The 22,720-nt window shown below is 33.6% G+C and overlaps 1 protein-coding gene and 1 pseudogene across 4 annotated transcripts; both read left to right on the top strand.

The window, feature by feature from the left end:
* Nucleotides 1-3,968: 3,968 nt before the first annotated feature.
* On the top strand, nt 3,969-7,616 carry LOC107609561 (transcription initiation factor TFIID subunit 11). 4 transcript variants are annotated; one of them, XR_001613178.3, is made up of 6 exons: nt 3,969-4,490; nt 5,667-6,066; nt 6,159-6,246; nt 6,614-6,713; nt 6,874-7,133; nt 7,229-7,616. XR_001613178.3 is itself a non-coding variant. In XM_088494057.1 (6 exons), exons 2-6 carry the CDS (start codon nt 5,438-5,440, stop codon nt 6,999-7,001), a joined length of 783 nt encoding a protein of 260 aa, XP_088350183.1. In that variant the 5' UTR covers nt 4,013-4,490; nt 5,431-5,437; the 3' UTR covers nt 7,002-7,616. The 4 variants fall into 4 exon arrangements, 3 of the variants coding, with proteins under 3 accessions (XP_016167047.1, XP_088350183.1, XP_020961520.1); XM_088494057.1 differs by adding an exon at nt 5,431-5,504 and having other exon boundaries at nt 4,013-4,490; nt 6,874-7,616; XM_021105861.2 differs by adding an exon at nt 5,099-5,177 and having other exon boundaries at nt 4,352-4,490; nt 6,874-7,616.
* Nucleotides 7,617-21,874: 14,258 nt separating this feature from the next.
* LOC148553061 (secreted RxLR effector protein 161 pseudogene) lies at nt 21,875-22,400 on the top strand (annotated as a pseudogene).
* Nucleotides 22,401-22,720: the final 320 nt, after the last annotated feature.

Genomic DNA, 22,720 nt, shown 5'->3' on the forward strand with positions numbered 1-22,720 from the left:
TCAGATGCATGGTAGCTTCTTTAGACTTCCCCACAATGCAAAAATTCATTTCCTGCATGATATCACCATTCTTAAGAAATCCGTGAATCAAAGTGTTGTAAGTAATCGAATTGGACGCACAGCGTATTTCATCGAACATCTTGTCTGCACTGTGGACCATATCTATTTTGCAGAAGTCCCTAATCATGGTGGTATAAGTGAACACGTCGAGCTCAAACACACCCTCTTCCACAACCTGGTCAAAGATAGACTTTAACAAATTGATCGAATTGGCTCTTACAAGAACATCCAAGACAGCATTATAGGATAACAAACATCGGCCATGTGAAAAGCTCTTGGCTTTGCGGAACCAGTGAATAGCGCTCCTGATATCGTCACGATTGCCGAAAGCAATGATGAATTTGCAAATGAAGGAATCAGAGAGGTTGTTGGAGCGGTGGAGGAGATGGTGGACGGTGGAGAAGAGAGAATGAGAGAGAAGGGAGTCGGTTATAGTAGCTTAATAGTGGCGTGTATAAGAGTAGTTGTTGGAGTTGGGTTGGGTGTTAGAGCCTCGACTGAAGAAGAATAGTGCGTGGTTGGAGAAGGAGACTCAAAAGGGTTTTCTTAAATATAAAACTACGTTGTTTCAATCCTCTTTAATGGTAAGGATAGACAAAAATTATTTTAGGAACTAATATGAGTCTTGAAAGACAATTTCAGAAACAAATTTGAGTAACTATTAATTTTATCAGAAAAGCTCTGCATACAAGCCCTAATGACTTGTATGGTTTACAAGTTTATTAACAAATAAAATTCTAAAACGCGCTCCAAGGGTTACGTTGTATACACGCGTTATATAGAGATCCCGCGTATATCTAACTACCAAATTTAAAAGATTTGTTTTCTTCTTCGTTTTCGTTATTTGCAGATTTGCTCGTTCTTCTTCTCGCGAAGCTTCCCCTGGTTTCTTCGTTCGTTCTTTTCCCCTCCTTTCTCACTCGTTTCTTCTTCGTCATTTACGTTAGTTCCTCTCTCTGTAACTCCAGCTTCGTTTTCTATTTGATTTTTTGTTTTCTGAAATCAAAGTTTGAACTCGTTTTGAAGATAATGGATGATTCAACCTCAGATTGTCAGCTGAATCCAGGCGAAGTGGATTATGAATTTGAATCTAACGAAATTTCTGAGGTTTGATTTACATAGGATTACTATGAATTTTGTTGCAGTAATTTGTATAGCATTGTGTAGGTGAATAATTCGTGAACATTGACTGTCAAAATAATGCATGAAGATAAATCTGTGGATTGAATGTAATGTATTAGTTTTGATTAATTATCTGGAATTTAGAGCAGATGATCAGGTGTAGATCAGAAGTTTTTTGGGTGTATTTTTGCGGGAAGTGTGGGTGTATTTACAGTTTACTGCTTTTTCTGTTATTTTAACTGAGTTGTTGTTGTTCGGGTATATTATATCAGACATGATTGTGTGTGTTTTTAGTTTTTGACATGGTGTATTCTGCAACCTGTGTATTTACAATTTATGGCTTTTATTGTCATTTTAGTTGAGTTGTTGCGGTTCGGGTGTATTATATCAGACATGATTGGGTGTATTTTTAGTTTTTGACATGGTGTATTCTGCAGCCTCTCTCTGTTGTTGATGACCAGTTTGTTCCGAAGGTTGGAATGACCTTTACCACCCTTGAAGATGCTGAAAAATTTTACAGGAACTACGCCAAGGCTGCAGGTTTTTCTACAAGAGTTCGGAGCACAAATAGGAAGGGAAACGAGATTAAGAATCAATTGATTACATGTAGCAGAGAGGGAAAATGGAAATCTAAAATATCTCAAACAGGACAGGGAACTAAGCATGTTCATTCGTCGTACAATAGAGAATAACGAGGAGGCTGGTATTAGACCAAGCAAAACTTACCAATCATTTGTTGCGGCTGCCGGGGGTCATCGCGAGTTAAATTTTATTGAAAAGAATGTGAGGAATTACATTACGAGAGAAGTGCGAGAAGCGTGGGTGTGCTTAAAGACTCATTTGATAGGAATTGGAATGATTTTCTGCTGAATTTTGGTCTTGTGGACAACAAGTGGCTTTCAGGTAATGTTTGTTTAAAATCTGCAGCAGAGGTGTAAATTTAATTTTTTTCGGGTGTATTTATAGTCTGTGTTTGGGTGTATTCTGCAGATCTCTATGAAGACCGTCATATATGGATTCCAATCTATCTGGATCACCACTTCTGGGCAGGGATGAGAAGCACACAAAGGAGCGAGAGGATGCATTCTTTTGGGTGTAAAAGCAGTGTTCTTTTGGGTGTATTTCTGAATTTTCTTGTATTTCACATTTTACATATATATACATATATATACTTCAGAATCTTGTTTTTATGTTATAAAATACTGTTTGTTTTTTTTTACAACAGTTTAAGGGTTTTAGGTATTAGGGTTTAGGGTTTTAGGGTTTACGGTTTAGGTTTTAGGGTTTACGGGTTAGGGGTTAAGGTTTAGGTTTTAAGTGTTTAGGGTTCAGGGTTTTAGGCTCAAAACATCAGGGGGATAGATTTTTTGGTGTATATTCAACTTTCTTTAGGTGTAAAAAATAGCAGGTTATGGGTGTATATTTGGTTTGATGTTTTCCTTCATATTATAGTACCTGTAATTCATACATTTTGAATACAGCAGAGAGAGTTTAATTATTGAAAGAAATTTTACAATAAACTGGATTATAATTGGAAAATTTTTACAGCATGTGTTCAATTTGTTACAGGACTATATAAACATTTACATTAATCAGTGTCAATATCTTTAGAATCTATCTGACAATTTGGTGATGCACCCTTAGCGGCGGGATGTGCATCAGGCCACCAAATCCCAAATCCCTAATAATTGTTTTCTTCTCCTCGCTCATGTTTATGAATTTCTCACTTAACAAATGTGTTGCACACTTAAGGTCTTTGATTTGCTGTAAACAAAGCAAAATTATAGTTAGATATATTTCTATTATATAAAACTGATTTCATCTAAGACATATATTTGTTCTTACATTTTTTTCAGCTTGGTTTCTGCCTGCCATTTTTTCTGAAATGAAAAATACACCCATAGATATCAGTAAGATACACCCATAGATATGAGTCAGATACACCCATAGATATCAGTCAGATATCACTCAAACATGCATTAATATACAAGGTCAAACAACATTACAAGGTCAATCAATATACACCCATAGACAAGCAAATATTAGAACAGTTGCAACTGTTGACTATATTACAATATATCAGTTCAGAAATATACACCCAACAAATTATGCTATATACACCCAACAAAATACTCAATATACACCCACCAAATCACGCAATATACTCCCAAAAATCAGTTACCAGAAGAACTAGAACAACAAGAACAGTAACACCTAGAACAACTAAGAAGAACAGAATAACCTAGAAGCAAGAATAACAGTAAAACCTAGAACAAGTAGAACATTAAAAACTGTAAAATGAGACCTAGAACAAGAAGAACAGTAAGACCTAGAAGAACGTAGAAGAACAGTAAAACCTAGTTCTTCATTTTCGAAATGTGAAAAATATACAATATGAGTAAAATAGTAACATAACGTACCTTGAGTATTATAACTTCATTTTTTCTAGAGATTGTTGATCGAGAGTTCTATGTTGTGTTGATGGAGAGTTCTAATCTTCGCGACGAGTCCTATCTCTGCAGTTTGGAATGTTGCTCGAAAACGGACGGTTTGTGTTTTCTTCGAAGGGCTTGGAGAAGTGGAAGAGTGCGCCATTAAGGAGCGCTATTTTGCGAAGAGCAACCGTTGAGTGGGGCGCGTGTAGTTTACGTTCCATTCAAAGAGAGATGAGTGCGCGTGTGAATGAAATGTGGGTTGAGAACTTGTAAAACTTGTAAGGCCTTTTTGCTAGTATGTGTAGCAGGCCCGTAATTTTATATATCACTCTAAAATTCGAGTAGAAATTTAGGGAATACTTTGATTTCACTCTTAAAAAAAAAAGGCCAAACGGGGTTCTTGAACCCTTTTCTCCACTCATCGACTCTCCAGTTCTTCTCCCATCTCCTTCTTTCTCCCCAAACCAAAACGGAAACCTAGCCTCACCGCCGACCGCCGACCGCCGACCGCCGAAAGCCGCAAGGAGTGAGTCACCGCCGCCGTCCATCGCAGTCAGGAGAAGCACAGAAGCCTCTCCTCCAACTCCAAACCCTAGAGCCCCTTCACCAGTTCTCCCAGCTCTAGCCTCACTGCCATATCACCTCCGCCGTCTCAACTACTCGAAGCCGCCGTCCCTACTGCATCTCGTCTTGCGTGGTTCCTCCGTCGCGCAGCTGCTGTTCCGCTGCGCTGGCTCTGCTCCTCTGCTCCAGTTCCGCCGCGCACCACCCTCCTGGGCTCCAGTTCTCTGGCGGTCCAGGCTACCTCTTCTCTAGTTCTGCCGCGTCCAGCCTTCCGTCGTGCTCCCTCACCTCTGTGTTCTAGAAGAGAAGGTATTTTTTTACTGTAATTATTGTTTTAATTTTTCTTATTCAATTGTTGTTATTACTGTGGTTTAGGATTGTTGATGATATTCTTGATTCTGTTATGCTGTTGTTGGTCGGTTGTCTTTAATTTTTTTTACAGTGATTTTCTGTTTTTGAACTTGTTCTTGAGATTATTCGGCTTGCTAATTTGTTAATTTGTCAATTTGTTGAATGGGAAACTTGAATTTGTTGAATGGCTTGCTAGTTATTGATTTAGTTAAGCTGCTTACTGCTGATTTTGTGTGTTTGCTAATTTTGAATTTGTTGAATGGAAAATTTGTTAATTTTGTTGTGTTTGCTATTTAGTTCTGCTTTATGTAACTTCATACCTTGCAACATTAATCTTCCAATGATTCTAGCCCCATGAATGACTGAATAATATCATGAAATATATTTAACATGATGAGCGAGGTTTGAATGATAACAGCAAAATATAATCTGAGTTATGGGTTTATAGTTGAAAAATTTATACTGATCATAAAATGTATCTTATATTTGGGTTTGGAGGATACATGCACCATAGACACAGTGTTACTCTATTACTAAACAATTTAAGCTTGTCATGTATTGTGCAGGGTGGTGCTTTGTGGTTTCAGAATTTAACAAAACTCTCTTCCGGTTATTTAGGCTTCATATTTTTTATTTTGATTGCTGGTATGCACTTCATTGATGTCCAGGAATGAATTCTTGATTCATATCCAATAAATATGTTTACTATTACTATGATTATCTTCTGTTGGATTTTTTTTTTGTTATTTGACTTTTGAATTTCTAATTGGATGAGATTATAACACTATTGTTGATGTAGTATCTTTAATATAGATGGCCTTTTAAGGTTTATATTAGACTATAATTATGTTTTAGGGTGTTTATTTATAATTTATTTATTATAAAACGGTTTTCTCAGTTGAATTATGGTTGAAGCGGTGGGACCAGTGAATCAGTGGTTTGATGACCGGTCCGGTTTCCAAACCTTGCTGAGTGATGCTTATGCACACAAGTATTTTTCCCAGTTAATTTAGTTAGTTTGCAAAATGAAAGGAAAAATCAGTATTCTTTGACCAGTTATAATTATTTGTATGAACTTGGAATTTGGGAATATTGTTGGCTGATGAAGAAATTTATGTGTTGATTGATATATAGAAAGAATGAAGCAATCAAAGGATCCGTTTGAAGCAGCGTTCGAGGAGCAAGAGGATTCTCCACCTGAATCCCCAGCTGACACCACTGTGGACGCACAGCAAAACCCTAATTCTTCAATTGCAGCTCATAATTCTCAATCCCAACCTCAAGACCAGCTCCAGATCCCTCATGACGACAATGCCAAAAAGGGTGCTTCCCAATTCACCCCTCTCATTGGCAGTGGCAGTGGCAGTACTAATGCTAGATCCAGTGGTCCCTTCACCGCCACCACTGGAGCTGGTGGTTCTGGCACTGGGATGAAGAGCAAAGAAGAGGAGGAGGAAGAGGAGGAGGAGAACATGGATGTTGAGCTCGGAAAGTTCCCTTCGAGTGGCGATCCTGATAAGATGGCCAAGATGCAGTATGTTATTGGTTATTTTTGTGGATCTTGCTGTTCGTTACCATTTTCATTGCATCTATTTGTTTTGGGGTTAATTATTTTTTTGCTTTTAGGGCTATATTGTCACAATTCACCGAGGAACAGATGAGCAGATATGAGTCTTTCCGCAGGGCTGGGTTTCAGAAATCTAACATGAAAAGAGTATGGTTCCTCAACTACTATGTGCCATCTCCCAAATTGATTTGCTAAAAATATAATGTTTAAACTATTGTGCTATCCAATAATTTAAATTGTTCTAATTGGTTGTATTAGTTTGGTTGGATTTTTGTTTCCAATACTTATACACTTGAAACCTTATTTGCATTTTCTCCTTGGTTAATCTTCAAGATTGGTTTTTGTTACATATCACCTTGGTTCTGCATTATTGATACTTATGGGCTTATGCATTTGTGTAGTAGTTTGCAAATTGCTATTTTTGCATTGTAATATGCACTGTAGTTTATATTATAGTAAGATGAGATTGTTTACAAGTTGCCTCTTCTTTCTTCTCTTGATGATATTCAAACAGTTATTAGCAAGCATCACTGGGACACAGAAAATTTCCGTGCCGATGACGATTGTAGTATCCGGGATTGCGAAAATGTTTGTTGGTGAAGTTGTTGAAACAGGTATGGGAAGTTTCCGTTAATAGCTTACAAGCATGAGATGGTTAATTCTAAACTAGACACAATGTTTTTAAGGTCAAAATCTCGCAGTTCTTGGTCCTAAGAAGGCCAATATTCTGATTCCAAAAGTTCCCATTGATAAAAAACTACTACTTTATGGCAGCTAGAATAGTCATGCAAGAGAGGAAGGAATCTGGACCAATTCGCCCATGTCACTTGAGAGAAGCATATAGACGATTAAAGCTTGAAGGAAAAGTATTTAAAAGACCAATGTCGAGGCTCTTCCGGTAAATGTATGAATTGTGAATGTAGTGGATGATGTCACTGGTTTGCAGCAGTGTCTTGTAGGAAGATTTGGTACTCACTACTTAGTACCTTCGAGGCCCCATATTCTTGCATCCTGTTATCTGTTACTGTTTGTAGGTAAATTTGGAAAACTTTCCCATTCCTTTCTCAAATATTAAATTTGTGAACACAATAATTATAGGCCTCAACATCTGTTCTATTTCTGTCTGTAGAAACTGAAATTCATATCTGTGCCGCAATGACAGATGTTGTATATCACTATATTGCATTGCACAAGCTTGCTGTGTTAAATAGATAGCTAGCTTGAATAGCTTAGGAGAAGGAGAACTCGAAGAGGATTTGGGCATGGTTGCAAGAGATCTCAGTTAACTATTAGGGTCAAACTAATGTATAGTCTAGGATTTTGCTCCTCTAAAGTAAAAGTTTGTCCACGCTATTTTAATCCCTATTAATGCGAAAATTGAATAATTAAATTTTGGGTTGTTAGTATACTTATATGTCCCTGGAGTTGAATGATGTAGTGTCTTACTCCTCAAATTTGGGTTGAGTTATCTATGAACTATCTAAAAGAAAATCTGGATGTTGGTATTTTCTGTTTGATTTGTGATTTCTACTCGTTGGGTTGAGATTCTATTGCTTGTTTCATTTGCTGGTTTTGCAATCAATATAACTAACATACATGTCATGCATTTTGGTTGCTTTCTAAGGCATATGTCCCCTTTCACCTCAGCTACCGGTGACTATGTTTCAAAGAATTTTGTACTCTTTATTGAAGTAAAAGCCTCCTTACTGAAAGAAAAGCCTGGTTGGAGTTTATTGAATTGTAGTAGGCCAGCTTGTTTTAAGATACTAGCATGAAAAATTGGTGGAGACCAAGTAACAACATGCACAAGTCTAATATTACCAATGCTGCTAAACGAGTGCCTTCTGGAACTGAAAGTCTGACCATTGGTTCTAATATACTTATATACTATCCATTTTAGGTTATCTTCGAGATTGATTCTAAACAATTATTTTAGATAAAATGAGGAAAATAAAGGAAAACTTCTAGACATCAAAAGTAAATGGATATTGGTTAACATGAGTAATAAAAAATGAGGAATGTTAGGGGTCAGCAACTTTTGTGATTTGTAACCATCAAATAGCCATTAATGATGGTTTTCATGGTGTGAGATTGGTGTGAGATTTCATCCAATGGCTCACCTTTCTTTGCTGGTTACATGCTGGTCAGAATTTAACAAAGTTGCTGATCTCCTAAACTTTTCCATAAAAAATAAGTTTAATAATTCTGTTGGTTGTTATAGTATACCAAATTTCTAATTAGGTTTTTATATTTTTTTCTTTCAATTGAGTTCGTACACTGTTGTTAATTTTGTAATTAATTCTTTTTTATTGTAAAAAATGTTAAGAGTTAACTAAATATTTATCCGCAAATTGAAGATATCTATATTTAAGAATTTAATTAAATTTTTTACTATATGCTTTTTGAGAAAAATATTTTATTAATTTTAATATTTTTAACATGACAATGATCTAACTACAAAATTAAAAGCAGTTTTGAAATTCAAATGAAAAAAAAAAAATTATAGAATCTTAATGATAAATTTAGTAAAATTATAGAGACATATAACGTAAATAGCCACCGTATTTGGCTGCTTTTTTCTATTTCTTTCTTCTTTGATATATGCCTTTGTTCTATCCTCCTTAAATTAACTCTCTTTTTATTTTTATTTTTATTATAAATTAAGTGTTATTTTTTAGTTTTAAAAATGTATTAATTAATTTTATCTACTATATCCTTTATTATAAATAAAAGAAAAGTTAGAAGAATAGAAAATTAATACAAAATATTATATTAAGAATATCTTTATCTTTTTATTTTGGTTGTTTAGATTTTTAATAAAATTAACTCATCATTTTAATAAATATGCACAACTAAAAAGAGTTAGTTAATTTGAGACGAAAGGAAACAGCTATTTTTTGTTAGTTTTATTTAAAATTCACACAAGTCTATCTCTTATAAGATAATATCACAGCATGTTTCATTAGTATTTTGACTATATTCACTATTTTCGAAATAGCTGGTAAACACTTTGAAGAGTGACTTATAAATTTGTATAGAAAACTATAAACCCAAATAATTTATTTTAAATTATAAAAATGTTTAAAAATTAAATAAAACTATAAACACATATATAACAGACCTAAAATGTACAATAAACTCCAATTGGACAGGAAAACTAATGGTAGAGAAAAGAAGAAAGTAAATTGGTAATTGCCAAACAGCGCAACAGCATATGTTTTTTTTTTTTTTTTTTTTTTTTTTTTAAATCAAAAGTAACACCCTAATGCTTTTAAACTGTATTAAGTTTTATTTGGGTTATACTTAGTAGCTAATATTCAAAATTTTGGAAATTTTTTTAAAATAAATGTGAAATATTTATATAAAATAATTTATAGATACAAATATTGAATAACTAATTTTTATTAGAATAATTACTAGTTGAAAAATATAAGTGGATCTGAAAATACTAACATAAAAAACGAGCATGCTAAACTATGAAGGCATAATAATGACAAGTTTTACTCATCCCAAATAATTATAACAAGAAACATCACAGTTACAATTTGCAATCACTCAATAAAATAAAATAAGACACTCAAAAAATCCTAACTCTCTTAATTTGTATAACTATGGCTAAAATAATTGCATATTCTTCCTTCTTAAGGTAAACGTTTAATGTTTTGTATCTACGTCCTCGATAGCTTGCTCCCACTAGTGCACTTGTCTTTTCACCTCAACTGAGCAGTGTATTATTTTGTACTGAATCGTTCCTGAAGATGGTACGGAGAGAGGGGTGAGAAACAAAAGTTTCTCAGTAGCTTATCTATATGGTGTCATCGTATCCATCCCCAACCACTCCGAATTTTAAAATAAAAACAGTGATGATGCAATGTTGTTCAATTATTATTCTCAAAAGTCTTGGTTAGTCGAAGTGGTGTGACTTTTAGATGCTTCTCATTTACTTATGTTATGACATGTGTGATGTAAGACCTAGAAATTTTAGAAGATCTTATTAAAAGTTAATTTAGATTTATTTATCATTAAGTACTTTAATCCCTGAAATTATTTTATTAAAGATAATTAAAATAAATTTTGATTAATTGAGTTTAAAGTAATTTAAGATTTTATCTGATTTATAATTATCAAATTATTTTCTATATTTAAATTATAAAATTTAGCAAATGTAAAATAATAAGAATTTTATACATAATTGAGATTTTAAAATTTAATACTAATATTTTTATAAATAAAAAAATAATTATATTATCTTTTAATTTCAATTAGAGTATTTGATTTCAAATCAATTAATATTTTGAAATAATAAATAGTATTTTAGAGATTTAATTAGTTCTCGGATTAATCCAAAAACTCCAATTTACCTAAAATTCTTAATTTCATTTTTATCCCAAATTAAACTCTAATTTCCAAATTAAATCCAAACTCTAAATTTAACTAAATTAAACCCTAACCCCACTGACCCTAGCTGCCATCTATTCTATTTTCCCTAACTTACCTACGAAAGAAAGAAACAAAAAAGAAAGGGAAAGAAAGAAATGGTGAGGGCTTGAGGGAAGAAAGGGAGAATCAGAGCTGTGGGAGAAGAGAGAAGCAGAGCAAGACAGTATCGGCGCCGTGGGTCTGGCCACTACTGTTGACGCTGCTGTGGACTGCGAAGCCGCCGCTGCCGCTTCCACTGACGAAGAGGAGAGAAGGGGACGCCGTTGAGCAAACCGTGCGAGAGAGGGAGCTGCCTTCCACACGTCGCCATCATCAAGTCCGAGGCGGAGAGGAGGAGCACGAGCGCGAGGAAGAAGCCATCGCCGTCGTCGTTCGTGATCCGTCGTCGCTGCCGTTCATGAACCGACGCCGTCGCCATCAGAAGCTCTTGCCGCTGCCGAGAATCCCATCACTGTCAGATCCATTGCATCGCCGTTGGGGCTTCGAAGGGGGAGAAGAAGCTGGTTCCATTACACCCGCTGCAGGAGGGGGAACCAGCTGCGCCACCGCGCCTCTGCGCCGCCGGAGCTCCACGCTACCGCTTCCGCCGCCGAAAACCGTCTCTGAAGCCTGTTTGCTTGGTAAGCTCTAACCTTGCTTCAGCTTCTTTGTCTATTAAGTCGATTTTCACCGGTTACCCTATTTCTTGTTTTCCTGAACCCTATTCCACTTCTATTATGTTCCATTATTTTTATTATTGTTGGTGTCTCTGCTGCCTTAATCACTTAGAATAATGCTATTGCCGTCACTGGCTTGCCATTTCTGCTCGGCTGTGCCCTTATTCGCTGTTCTGATTGTTGAAAAGAAATGTTATCGAAGCTATAGTTTCTCCGTTCCCCATTCCCTTGTTTCTTTTCTGGTAAGACAAATTCTGTTGTACTTTATCTTGCCATAATACTCCATTTCGACTATGTTTTATTAGTACGTAATGTTCCTCTTTGCCTTGCTTGATTGTGTTTATTCTGTCTGTTACCTAGAGCTGCAGTGTTTGCGGTTATTACTTTTGCTTGCCGTTCTTCTCCGTTAGCAGAGGGTGCTTGGAATACAAATCATGATGTAGCTGCTACAGAATAAGGTTTAAAGAGGGTTTATTGTGTTAAAATCGCTGCGGGTTTGATTCTTTGAGGTAGGGGTTTTCTTAGAATTCATTTTATCTTACAGGGTTGTTATAAATAGATATTAATGTGAGAAACATATGTCTGTGATTATAATTGTCTTATAAATGTGGTTGTTTGCTGGACTGAATGACTGATTGCTTGATTGCTTGAGTAGTTTGTGATTGCTAAAAAGAAATTAGTTTGAAAGGTTATTTAGTTGATTATTATGAAAAATGGCCTTCTTGGTTTTGAAGCTATTTTTGATAATGTAAACGAATCGGCTTTGGAAATGATTTGGAATATGAAACTGAATTAATTTTGGAAACGGTTTAATTTTGAGTTAGTCTGACTTTATAAATGACTTTATAAATGATTTAGTATCTGAGCTGGTTTGATTTTAAAAAGAGATTTATTATTGGCACTGATTCGCTTTGAAAACAATTTGATATTGGAACTGGTTGAATTTTGGAAAATGAATGAGATTTGGAAATGGTTGAGAAAAATGTTTGAGAAATGTTTGGATGGGACCCGAAAAGGGTGGCAGAATCTGAGTTTTAGAGGAGATGCTGTCGAAATTTTATAAAATTAGAAGTTTCATTTGAAGTAAATATTTTAAAAGGTTTAATTTTAAGTATTATATGATTTAAGATTACCTCATTTATCAAAGGAAAAGTTATGTTTTGGATTGAGAATTGTTAGTGAACGGAATGGAAAGAAAGATGATGAGGATTTCTTTGAAATATGGTTTTTGAATGAATTTGGAAATGAGATTTGGATTGATGAATGATTATGATGTTGAGAATGTTGAGATATGAACTTTGAATTATTCACATGGCTTATGAATTTGAATTATCTGAGATACGAGGTTCCCTGGATAAAGTACCATGGCTTGCCACCACGTGTACCAGGTTGAAAACTCGATACTCTGTTGACCGTACGACGTAAGTGTGACCGGGCACTATATAAATTCCTGGGAATGTTATCCCCATTGAGCAATATTGATTATTTAAGAAAAAGCTACGCATAGACTCTTGGGGATGCACGTCGGGGGACAGTCTAAGGACAATTTAGACTTGTCGGGTTGGCTGGATAACCAATAGATGAGCCTCATCATCCATAGGACAGGCATGCATCATATGCATTTGTATGCTTTGCTTGGGTTTGAACTTGTTTTAGTTTGCTTAATTGCTAAACTGTTCTTAACTGCTACTTGAACTATTTGCTGTAACTGCTACCTAAACCTGTGCTTTCCTTGTCTGTCTTGTCTGTGTTTGTCCTGGCGTACTACATTTGGGAATAAACTTTGATGCTGAATTAAAGATTGTGTTGTTTGATTGCATGGTTGACTTCTGATTGAGATTTTCTTATAAGAAAGGAAAGGTTTCAGATTTCCGAAAGATTAAACATTGCTTCTTTGAAAAGGTTTTGAACGATTTCCTATTGGTTTTTAAAAGATCTATAAGGCGATGATAATCACTAAGATTGTAAACAGTTTTCTTATTGAATATCTTCTTATGACAACTTTGAAACTTCGTGGTGAGACCGTGTGGTTAGGTTCTCACCCCCTACAGCCTTACCTTTTCAGGAACTGGATGAAGAAGCATTAAGAAGAATTATACTATGTTTGGTTTATAAGTTGTTGTATTAATTAGATTATTTTCTTCCCTCGTCTTTGTTATTACAAGTTTGTAAGAGGGATAAGAATTGTATGTTTTATATGTATATCATATTATGAGTTATTATGTAAGGAGTCTTGTATATGAATCTATGCATGTTTGTATTTTTCTTAAGATAAAGTGTTTATTTCCGATTTTCAAAGAAATCAGCGATACAGTGTCGAGTCACAGGCTCCTATTTTAGTATTTGGTATGTAAAGTAGTCGTAATACTTCTTGCTATCAGAGTAGCGCAGCCGGAAGCGTGACTTTTGATAGTGAGGGTGTTACATTATGGTATCAGAGCGGTCTTTCCTGTAGAGCCTTGGGAATGGACTGATTATGCTTCAATTGCATACTCTGAAAGTCTGTCATGTAGTAGGTCTTGTTTGAATAACGAGAATTAGAGCTTATGCACATGACGATATATTGATTAATGCCATTAGTCTTGCATTGCATAATTCCTGGCATTAAGTTTGGCCGGCTTAGCACTGGTGAATTATGTATATGTAAGCACCAATGGGTTATCATAGATAATATGCGAGTCATAGGTAATGCAAATCGCGGGTTTTGGGAACATTAGGAGTTAATTCTTGAGGTTACTCGGTTAGGTGTCTTGAACTCTGCGAATATCACGTATCTTATTCCTGCTTGGTATGCTTTAAGGTTCTTGTCTGCGATACTTTTCTTGGAAAGTGATCAAATTATCTTTCAATCCTACTCTCTTGTTCACGTACGCTCTTGTTTAATCCTAACTGCATATGCCTGTTTAAAACCCTTGGTGTATTTACCTTCTTTATTTAGGCACTTCCTCTTGAATCATATACTCTTTGATATACATTTGAACCTGTTTTGATGCAGTACACCTTTTTAAGTTCATATTTCGAGTCCTTTGTAAACAAATTGTAATTTAGTTTTCCTCTTATTTGACGATAATTACAGCCATTCTTTAAATCTTAACAAAACCACTTTTGATTTGAAATATACAACCGCTTTTAATTTGATATATACTTCTTTATATAAACGTTGAAAGTTTCTTATAAGGTTTAAAATTAATTGTTTTCAATACCTCGCTTGTTTCTTCACTGATTTATGGAAATGTATATATATATATATATATATACTTTAAATACAATTTGATTTTCTAACAATTTTGTAGTTTTTACGAATATCCTTATTTGATTATATATTTAGATATTTTTCAAAGAAAGGTTTTTATCTCTTCCTAGTTGGTTCTTATTTGGTAAATTTCACCTAATTTATTTTTAATTTGAATTTGGTTTAGCATACTACATTGTTTATGCAATTGTTGTTCTTTTAGAAAAAAATGTTGGACTCATGTCTTTCTTCTTGTGAATAGACCAATTTCTTTCTTAAGCTTTTCATTTCTGAGAATGTCATATTTGATACTGTTTTTAATTACTCTCTTACTTTTTTTTTGAACATCATCATTAGTCTTAGTTTTCCATTTCTTGTGAATCTCATGCTCATTTGAGTCAACTTGAATTCATTTCCATCTAATGCACCATTTGTCCTTTTATTTGTCTTTCTTTAGTCAAAGATTCTTTCTTGAGAATTTTCTATTGATTAAGTTGTATTTCCTGAAGCGTTTTGTTTTCCTTTGGACCAATTGAAAACTCATTTGATAATCCATGCCTAGTGAGTTCTTGTTCGAATTCCCTTGATTTAAAGATTCTTTTTTTCCATGGGCTGATTTCCTTTTAAGCGCATCGTAATTTTCTTAAATGATTTTTGCGAGGTGGTTATTCCAAATATACTCTCAAAATTTTGTTTTGGACTATTTTGACGAAGTTTGAGTTCTTTTGAAGAAATTTAAGTTTTGAATCAATTTTTTTTAAGTTGTTGAGTTCCTTCTTAAGCTTTTTGTTTCTATGAGTGACATGCTTTATGAATCCTAATCGAAATCCTTTGATTTAAGTTCCTTTCTTAAAATGAGTAAGTTTTCTTTTTTTTTTGCATCTTAATATTATTGAACATCCTTATAAAGTTGTGACTTTAAGTATATTATTGGAGTTTTGTTTTAAATCTTTTTAAACAAGTTTTGATTTATTCTTATGCAAAGTTGTCTCTGACTTTGAATTGCTTTACTTGAGTAGTACCTCTCTTTGATGTGATTTGAACTTGTTTTGGGATGATATAACCGTCTATTGAAGTTTTAATAAAATCGCTTTCAATTCAGCCAACACTCCTTTACTTTATACTCTAAAAATTTCTGTATGTGATTTAAACCCGTTCGATTGTAATGCATAATCTTTTTTTTATGAGTAAAACTTTATCTCAAGTTTTCTTCCAACAAGGTTGTAGTTTTCATACATGCTTGAAAAAGAAGAGAAAATACAATTTTGCTCTTAGCCAAATTAATCTTTCCATTTACAAAGTTTGTGTAATCTATTTCCACTTGAATTTATATTGAAATAATATTACATTTATGCTTTTATTAATCTTTTGAAGGATGTTTGTGTTGGAGATAAGTGTGTATGTCCAACAAAATACTATCATGAATTCTTATTATTATTATTATTATTATTATTCCTTTTTATAAGAATAAATTTTTATAATTTATGATAGTGTCCTTAATTAAAATTAAAAACAAATAATTACGATAAGGATCGTACTAATGAGATATACGTTTTTTGAGTACTTTTAATTTAAATTGTTCTTAATCGTAGAATCACTAAAAATGGGACATTGGTGATTCGGATAGATTAATATATATATATAATAGTCTTCATTAGATGAAGATTAATAGATCTTATTTATTAAATTATATATATAAATGGTATATATAGAGATATAACCATTGAATTGACTCACTCTAAGAATTCCTAATGGTTATAGTTACCGTATATTTGTCAATAGGATATTCTTATGATAAACATAATATTAGAATTTTCCTTTGACCTGCGACTATCATAGTAATTAATAATGTATTTGTTATACTTTGATTTCGGACACCTAACACCCTACGGTGTTAGTTGAATGTGGGTATGATTTAAATACTTGTAGAATTAATGATTAGTCAAAATGGAATCCATCAACTATAGTAATGAGTTTGAGCTCTACGATTATAATGAATGAAATAAACAATGCCTTGGCCAATGGGTTTGAATGAATTAAGAAATGAGTTTCTTAAGTCATTCATAATTCATTATAATAATGGTAACAAGTTAGAGTTTGACAATCAAACCATACTCTAAAAGTTAGCCAAGAGCTGAAAAGATGGAAGGAGTTGTATTTTTGTTCATCTTAGGTTCTTAGTAAAAATATTATTACTTCATACTATCGGGTCGTCAAGGAGCGTTGCTAGACGCCAACCTTGATTAGTAAATTTAGTATGACTAATATACTACCCGCTTAATATTGAACCTATGGGGTCACACACTAACGAGTGTTCTAATCCTTGGTAAATAATTATTTAATTATTATTTTGATTAGATCAAATAAATAATTATATTAATTCAAATAGATTATTATTATATTCTTTGCTAGCACCATGAATATAATATGATAATTGAGAATATTAAATAATTAATTATTTATTCTATGATGAGTTTTAAATATGGATAAGATCCTAACTGATTTTGTTTCAAAGTAAGTTGTAATTTGATTCGCAAATCAGTCACCAATCTCATACTATATATGTGTATATGATAAAAGAAAGAAAACACAAGTTTTTCTCTTTTACCTCCACATACACAAATATTCCAATTCTTAGTGAAGAATTGCTGGTGCAAGGAGTTACAAGAAATTTCTCAGTTAAATCCATTGGTCAAGGAGTTGACAACAAGGATCAGTCTCGGTGTGGATACACATAGTACCTTCGTACTATCGAAGGAGAAAGTTTTCATTCACTAGGGTACTCAGGTATTGGCATCTAACCCATCTTATTTTAATAAAGTTTTAAGCACAAAATAGATTAATAGGATTACTTTATTACTTCCGCTGTGTGTTATGAACACTTATAATTCTACAGTGGTATCAGAGCCATGGCCCTTTTGTGTTTAAAATTTTATTGCAAAAATTTATAGAATTAATAGGATTAATTTAAGTTTTGTTATTATAGTGAATGTGATTCCTAATAATGGCATGGGATGCTATTATCAAAATTATAAATTTATATGGGATAAAATTACATGTATGTTAAGGAACATACTGTTATTATTATTTTTATTTATTTATGAAATAAAACCGAAAGGAAAAAAGGATAAATAAATTTTATACTTTATTTACGAGGAGTTACCTGACAACCAGGAGATTCGTACTCAAGGATAAAATTTATATATGTATTTGATACATGGAATGAATTAATTTTTACTTGAACCTAAACAATCTAGGGGTATAAAATATAATTCAATTAAATAATAACCTGACAACCAGGTAATTATTTGGGATTAAAATTGTATGTGATAAATTTAATCATCTATTTAAAAATGTATGAGTAATGACTTGACAACCAAGATACTCATTCATGATTTTAAATATTTTTTTAACACTTAATTTAAGAAATAAAGATTTCTTAATTTTCTATAATAATAATTATTGTAGAAAGTGTTATTTGTATGTGTGAATACGTACTTATTTTTGTTTTTTCCTTTTAGATTCATGAATAATATGTCTGCTCTATCACTGCGTGGCATACTTGAAAATAACAAATTGGCTGGAGCCAATTATGATGATTGGTATCGCAATTTGAGAATTGTTCTCATACATGAAAGGCTAATTGATATAATCGATAAGCCTGCTGTTACGGCCCCACAGCTCCTAAGGATAAAATTTATATATGTATTTGATACATGGAATGAATTAATTTTTACTTGAACCTAGACAACCTAGGGGTGTAAAATATAATTCAATTAAATAATAACCTGACAACCAGGTAATTATTGGGGATTAAAATTGTATGTGATACATTTAATCATCTATTTAAAAATGTATGAGTAATGACTTGACAATCAAGATACTCATTCATGATTTTAAATATTTTTTTAACACTTAATTTAAGAAATAAAGATTTCTTAATTTTTTATAATAATAATTATTGTAGAAAGTGTTATTTGTATGTGTGAATACGTACTTATATTTATTTTTTCCTTTTAGATTCATGAATAATATGTCTGCTCTATCACTGCGTGGCATACTTGAAAATAACAAATTGGCTGGAGCCAATTATGATGATTGGTATCGCAATTTGAGAATTGTTCTCATGCATGAAAGGCTAATTGATATAATTGATAAGCCTGCTGTTACGGCCTCAGTTCCTAAAGAGGATGCAAGTATTGATAATGAGGCAACCAAGGCCTATGAAAAGTACTTGGAAAATTGTCTTACTGCCAAATGCATCATTCTGGAATCCATAGGTTCTGATCTTCAGAGGCAATATTAGGATATGGATCCACCAACTATTGTTGAACATCTTAAGAAGATGTATGGTGCACAAAGTAAGACGGCCCGATATCAATTGTCCAAAATTTTATTTAAATCCACACTTGATGTGGACTCTCCTGTTGGACCCCATGTTCTTAAGATGATTGATCTTATTGAACAACTTGAGAAGTTGGGATGCAAATTGGGCAAAGAACTTTCACAAGATTTGATCTTACAATCTCTTCCAGAAATTTTTTCACAATTCATTGTTAGCTTTAATATGATTAAAGTAAGCTGTGATCTTCATGAAATGCTCAACATGCTAATTGATTATGAGAATCAAATTGCATCTGAGAAAAAGAAAGGAGTTTCTATGGTAGTTAGCAGCTCTTCTAAGAAGAAAGGAAAGTGGAAAGCAAAAGAAAATGGAAAGAATAATTTTAAAAGAGAACCCATGGCACCTAAGGGTGGTGTGACCAAACCCAAGGGCAAACAAGAAAAGACTAACAAAAATGATGCTGAATGCTTTTATTGTAAAGGCAAAGGTCATTGGAAAAGAAACTGCAAGGAGTACCTTGCTTCTTTGAAAACGAAAGAGGAAGGTAAGACATGCTTGAAAACAGTTTTCATGATTTCTTTAGATACTATTAATTCTTCTATATGGGTATTAGACACCGGAAGTGCTCATAATATTTACAATTCGTTGCAGGGACTACGAGTAAGTAGATGGCTGAAGAAGGGAGAAACTTACCTTCAAGTCAGGAATAGAGCAAATGTTGCTGCTGTAGCTATAGGATCTATTTCTTTAACAATGCCTACGGGCAAGATATTAGTATTGGAGAATTGTCATTATGTTCCTAATTTTGTTGCAAATATTATTTCTGTTTCTATGTTGGACAAACGTGATTTTTATTTTAATATTAAAAATGGCATTTGTTCTACTTATTATGGTGATGACTTATACGTAAATGGCTATCTCCAATATGACATTTATATTCTTCCCAATTTAAATGGTAATTCTGTCATGCATGTTTCTACTCTCAAAAGAGAGAGAGGAATAATCAAGTAAATAAATCATATCTTTGGCATTGTAGACTTAATTATATAGAAGAAAAAAGGATTTCTAAGTTACATAAAAAAGGTTACATTAACAAATATGATATGAATCATATGTAACTTGTGAATCCTGTCTCAAAGGAAAAATGACCAAAATTCCATTTATGGGACATGGAGAAAGGGCTACAGAATTATTGGGACTAATACATACAGATGTTTGTGGACCAATGAAAATTCAAGCCAAAGGAGGATATTCTTATTTTATCACTTTCACTGATGATATGTCTCGATATAGCTTTGTGTATCTTATGAAACACAAATTTGAGTCATTTGAAATGTTCAAATTTTTTTTAGTGAAGTTGAAAATCAAACAGGTAAAAGCATTAAGGTGCTTAGATCTGATAGAGGAAGAGAATATCTAAATGATAATTTTCTTGAGTACTTAAAGAAAAATGGGATTCTTTCTCAATGAACACCTCCTGGTACTCCACAACACAATGGTGTTTCAAAGAGGAGGAATCAAAATTTATTAGATATGGTTCGATCCATGATGGGTTTTACTGATCTTCCATTGAATTTATGGGGCTATGCTTTAGAAACAGCAGCATATTTGCTAAATAAAGTACCCATTAAAGTAGTTTCTTCAACACCATATGAGATATGGAAAGGATGAAAACCAAATCTCAAACACATTAGAGTTTGGGGATGTCCAGCATATGTTAAGAAATTGCAAAGTAATAAACTTGATGCTAGGTCCAATAAATGTAGATTCATTGGTTATCCTAAAGAAACAATGGGTTATTATTTCTATCACCCTTCTGACCACAAAGTGTTTGTGGCAAAAGATGGAACCTTTTTAGAAAAGGAATTTCTTTCTGAAGGAAGACAAGGTGAAGAAATAAAACTTGATGAAGTTCAAGAAACCAATGAAATAGTACAAGCTCAAGAATATGAAATTCAAATTGAGCAACCAACTTTGGATGTACTCTAACTAACACCAAATTTATCATCTTCAAGAGTTGAGGATAACGAACCGATAGTAGTTCAAAAAGAGATTAATGAACCAATCCTTGAACTACCTTTGGAACCAGTTCAGTACCCTCCAAATTTGGTACAAGAGCTACCTCTTTGACGGTCCACAAGAGAACATCGTCCACTACTAAGGCTAAACCTAATCGTGCAAGATGATGTGGAAAATGGGATCGATTATGATGATAATGATCCTAAGACTTATGAGGAGGCAATGCAAAGTTCTAAAAGTCTAAAATGGCAGAGTGCCATGGAATCCGAAATAAAGTCTATGAGGATCAACAATGTTTAGACCTTGGTTGAACCCTCAAAAGACATAAAACCTATTGGTTGCAAATGGGTTTTCAAGAAAAATATTGGAGTAGATGGTAAGGTGGAGACTTATAAAGCCCGTCTAGTTGCCAAGGGATACTGTCAAAAGGAGGGAATATATTATGAAAAAACATTTTCTCCTGTGGCAATGCTCAAATCTATTCGGATTCTACTTGCTATAGAAGCATACTATGATTATGAAATATGGCAAATGGATGTGAAAATAACTTTTCTTAATGGAAAACTCAAAGAGGAAGTGTACATGACACAACCTGAAGGTTTCACACTTCTGTCTGATCATAGTAAAGTTTGTAAGTTGCAACGCGCCATTTATAGGCTAAAGCAAGCTTCTAGAAGTTGGAACATTTACTTTAATAATACAATCAAAAAGTTCGATTTTATCTGGTGTGAAGAAGATCCTTGCATATACAAAAAGTTTAGTGGGAGTACAGTCATTTTCTTAGTACTCTATGTTGATGACATATTACTAATAGGAAATGATGTACCAGCATTGCAAAATACCAAAACTTGGCTATCTCAACAATTCTCCATGAAATATTTGGGAGAAGCAGCCTATATTCTAGGAATAAAGATCTATAGAGATAGATCTAAAAGGTTGCTTGGACTCTCACAGTCTATGTACATTGATACCATATTGAACATGTATAACATGGAAAACTCCAAAAAGGGCTATTTACCAATAGGCACTGGAATTACTCTCAGCAGAAAGGATTGTCCTAAACCTTCTGAAGAGAGAGTACGCATGAGTAGAATACCATATGCTAGTGTAGTGGGAGCTATCATGTATACTATGACATGTACACGTCATGATGTCGCATATGTGCTAGGAGTAGCCAGTCGATATCAGGCAAATTCCGGTGAGGAACATTGGAAGGTGGTAAAATCCATTCTTAAATATTTAAGAAGAACCAAAGACCAATTCCTCATCTATGGAGATTCTGAACTTATACCAAAAGGGTTCACTGACGCAAGTTTTGCCTCAGACAAAGATGATAGCAAATCTACTTCAGGTTATGTTTTCACCTTAAATGGTGGTGCAGTGAGTTGGAAAAGTTCCGAACAAACTACTGTAGCTGATTCAACGACTGAAGCTGAGTACATAGCAGCAAGTGAGGCTGCTAAAGAAGTTGTGTGGATGAAGAAGTTTATAAACGAGCTTGGTGTGGTACCTTCAATTAAAGAACCACTTCCATTACTGTGCGACAATAATGGAGCCATTGCACAAGCAAAAGAGCCAAGATCACATAAAAAATCTAAGCATATCTTGAAAAGGTATCATTTGATAAGAGAGATCGTTGAACGTGGAGACGTTGAAATTCAAAAGGTTGCTGGAAAGGATAATGCAGCAGACCCATTCACTAAGGTGCTTGGATCAAAAGAGTTTGATAAGCACATGTGATAATTGGGATTGAAATATATGACTGATTGACCCTAGTGCAAGTGGGAGATTTTGTTGGAAATACATATATGCCCTAGATCCAATCTGTCATTGGCTCTAGTGCAAGTGGGAGATTGTTGGAGATAAGTGTGTATATCCAACAAAATACTATCATGAATTATTATTATTATTATTATTCCTTTTTACAAG

This window comes from Arachis ipaensis, chromosome B7, assembly GCF_059453495.1.
Source record: "Arachis ipaensis isolate K30076 ecotype BB chromosome B7, ASM5945349v1, whole genome shotgun sequence".
In the NCBI taxonomy this organism is placed as follows: Eukaryota; Viridiplantae; Streptophyta; class Magnoliopsida; order Fabales; family Fabaceae; genus Arachis; species Arachis ipaensis.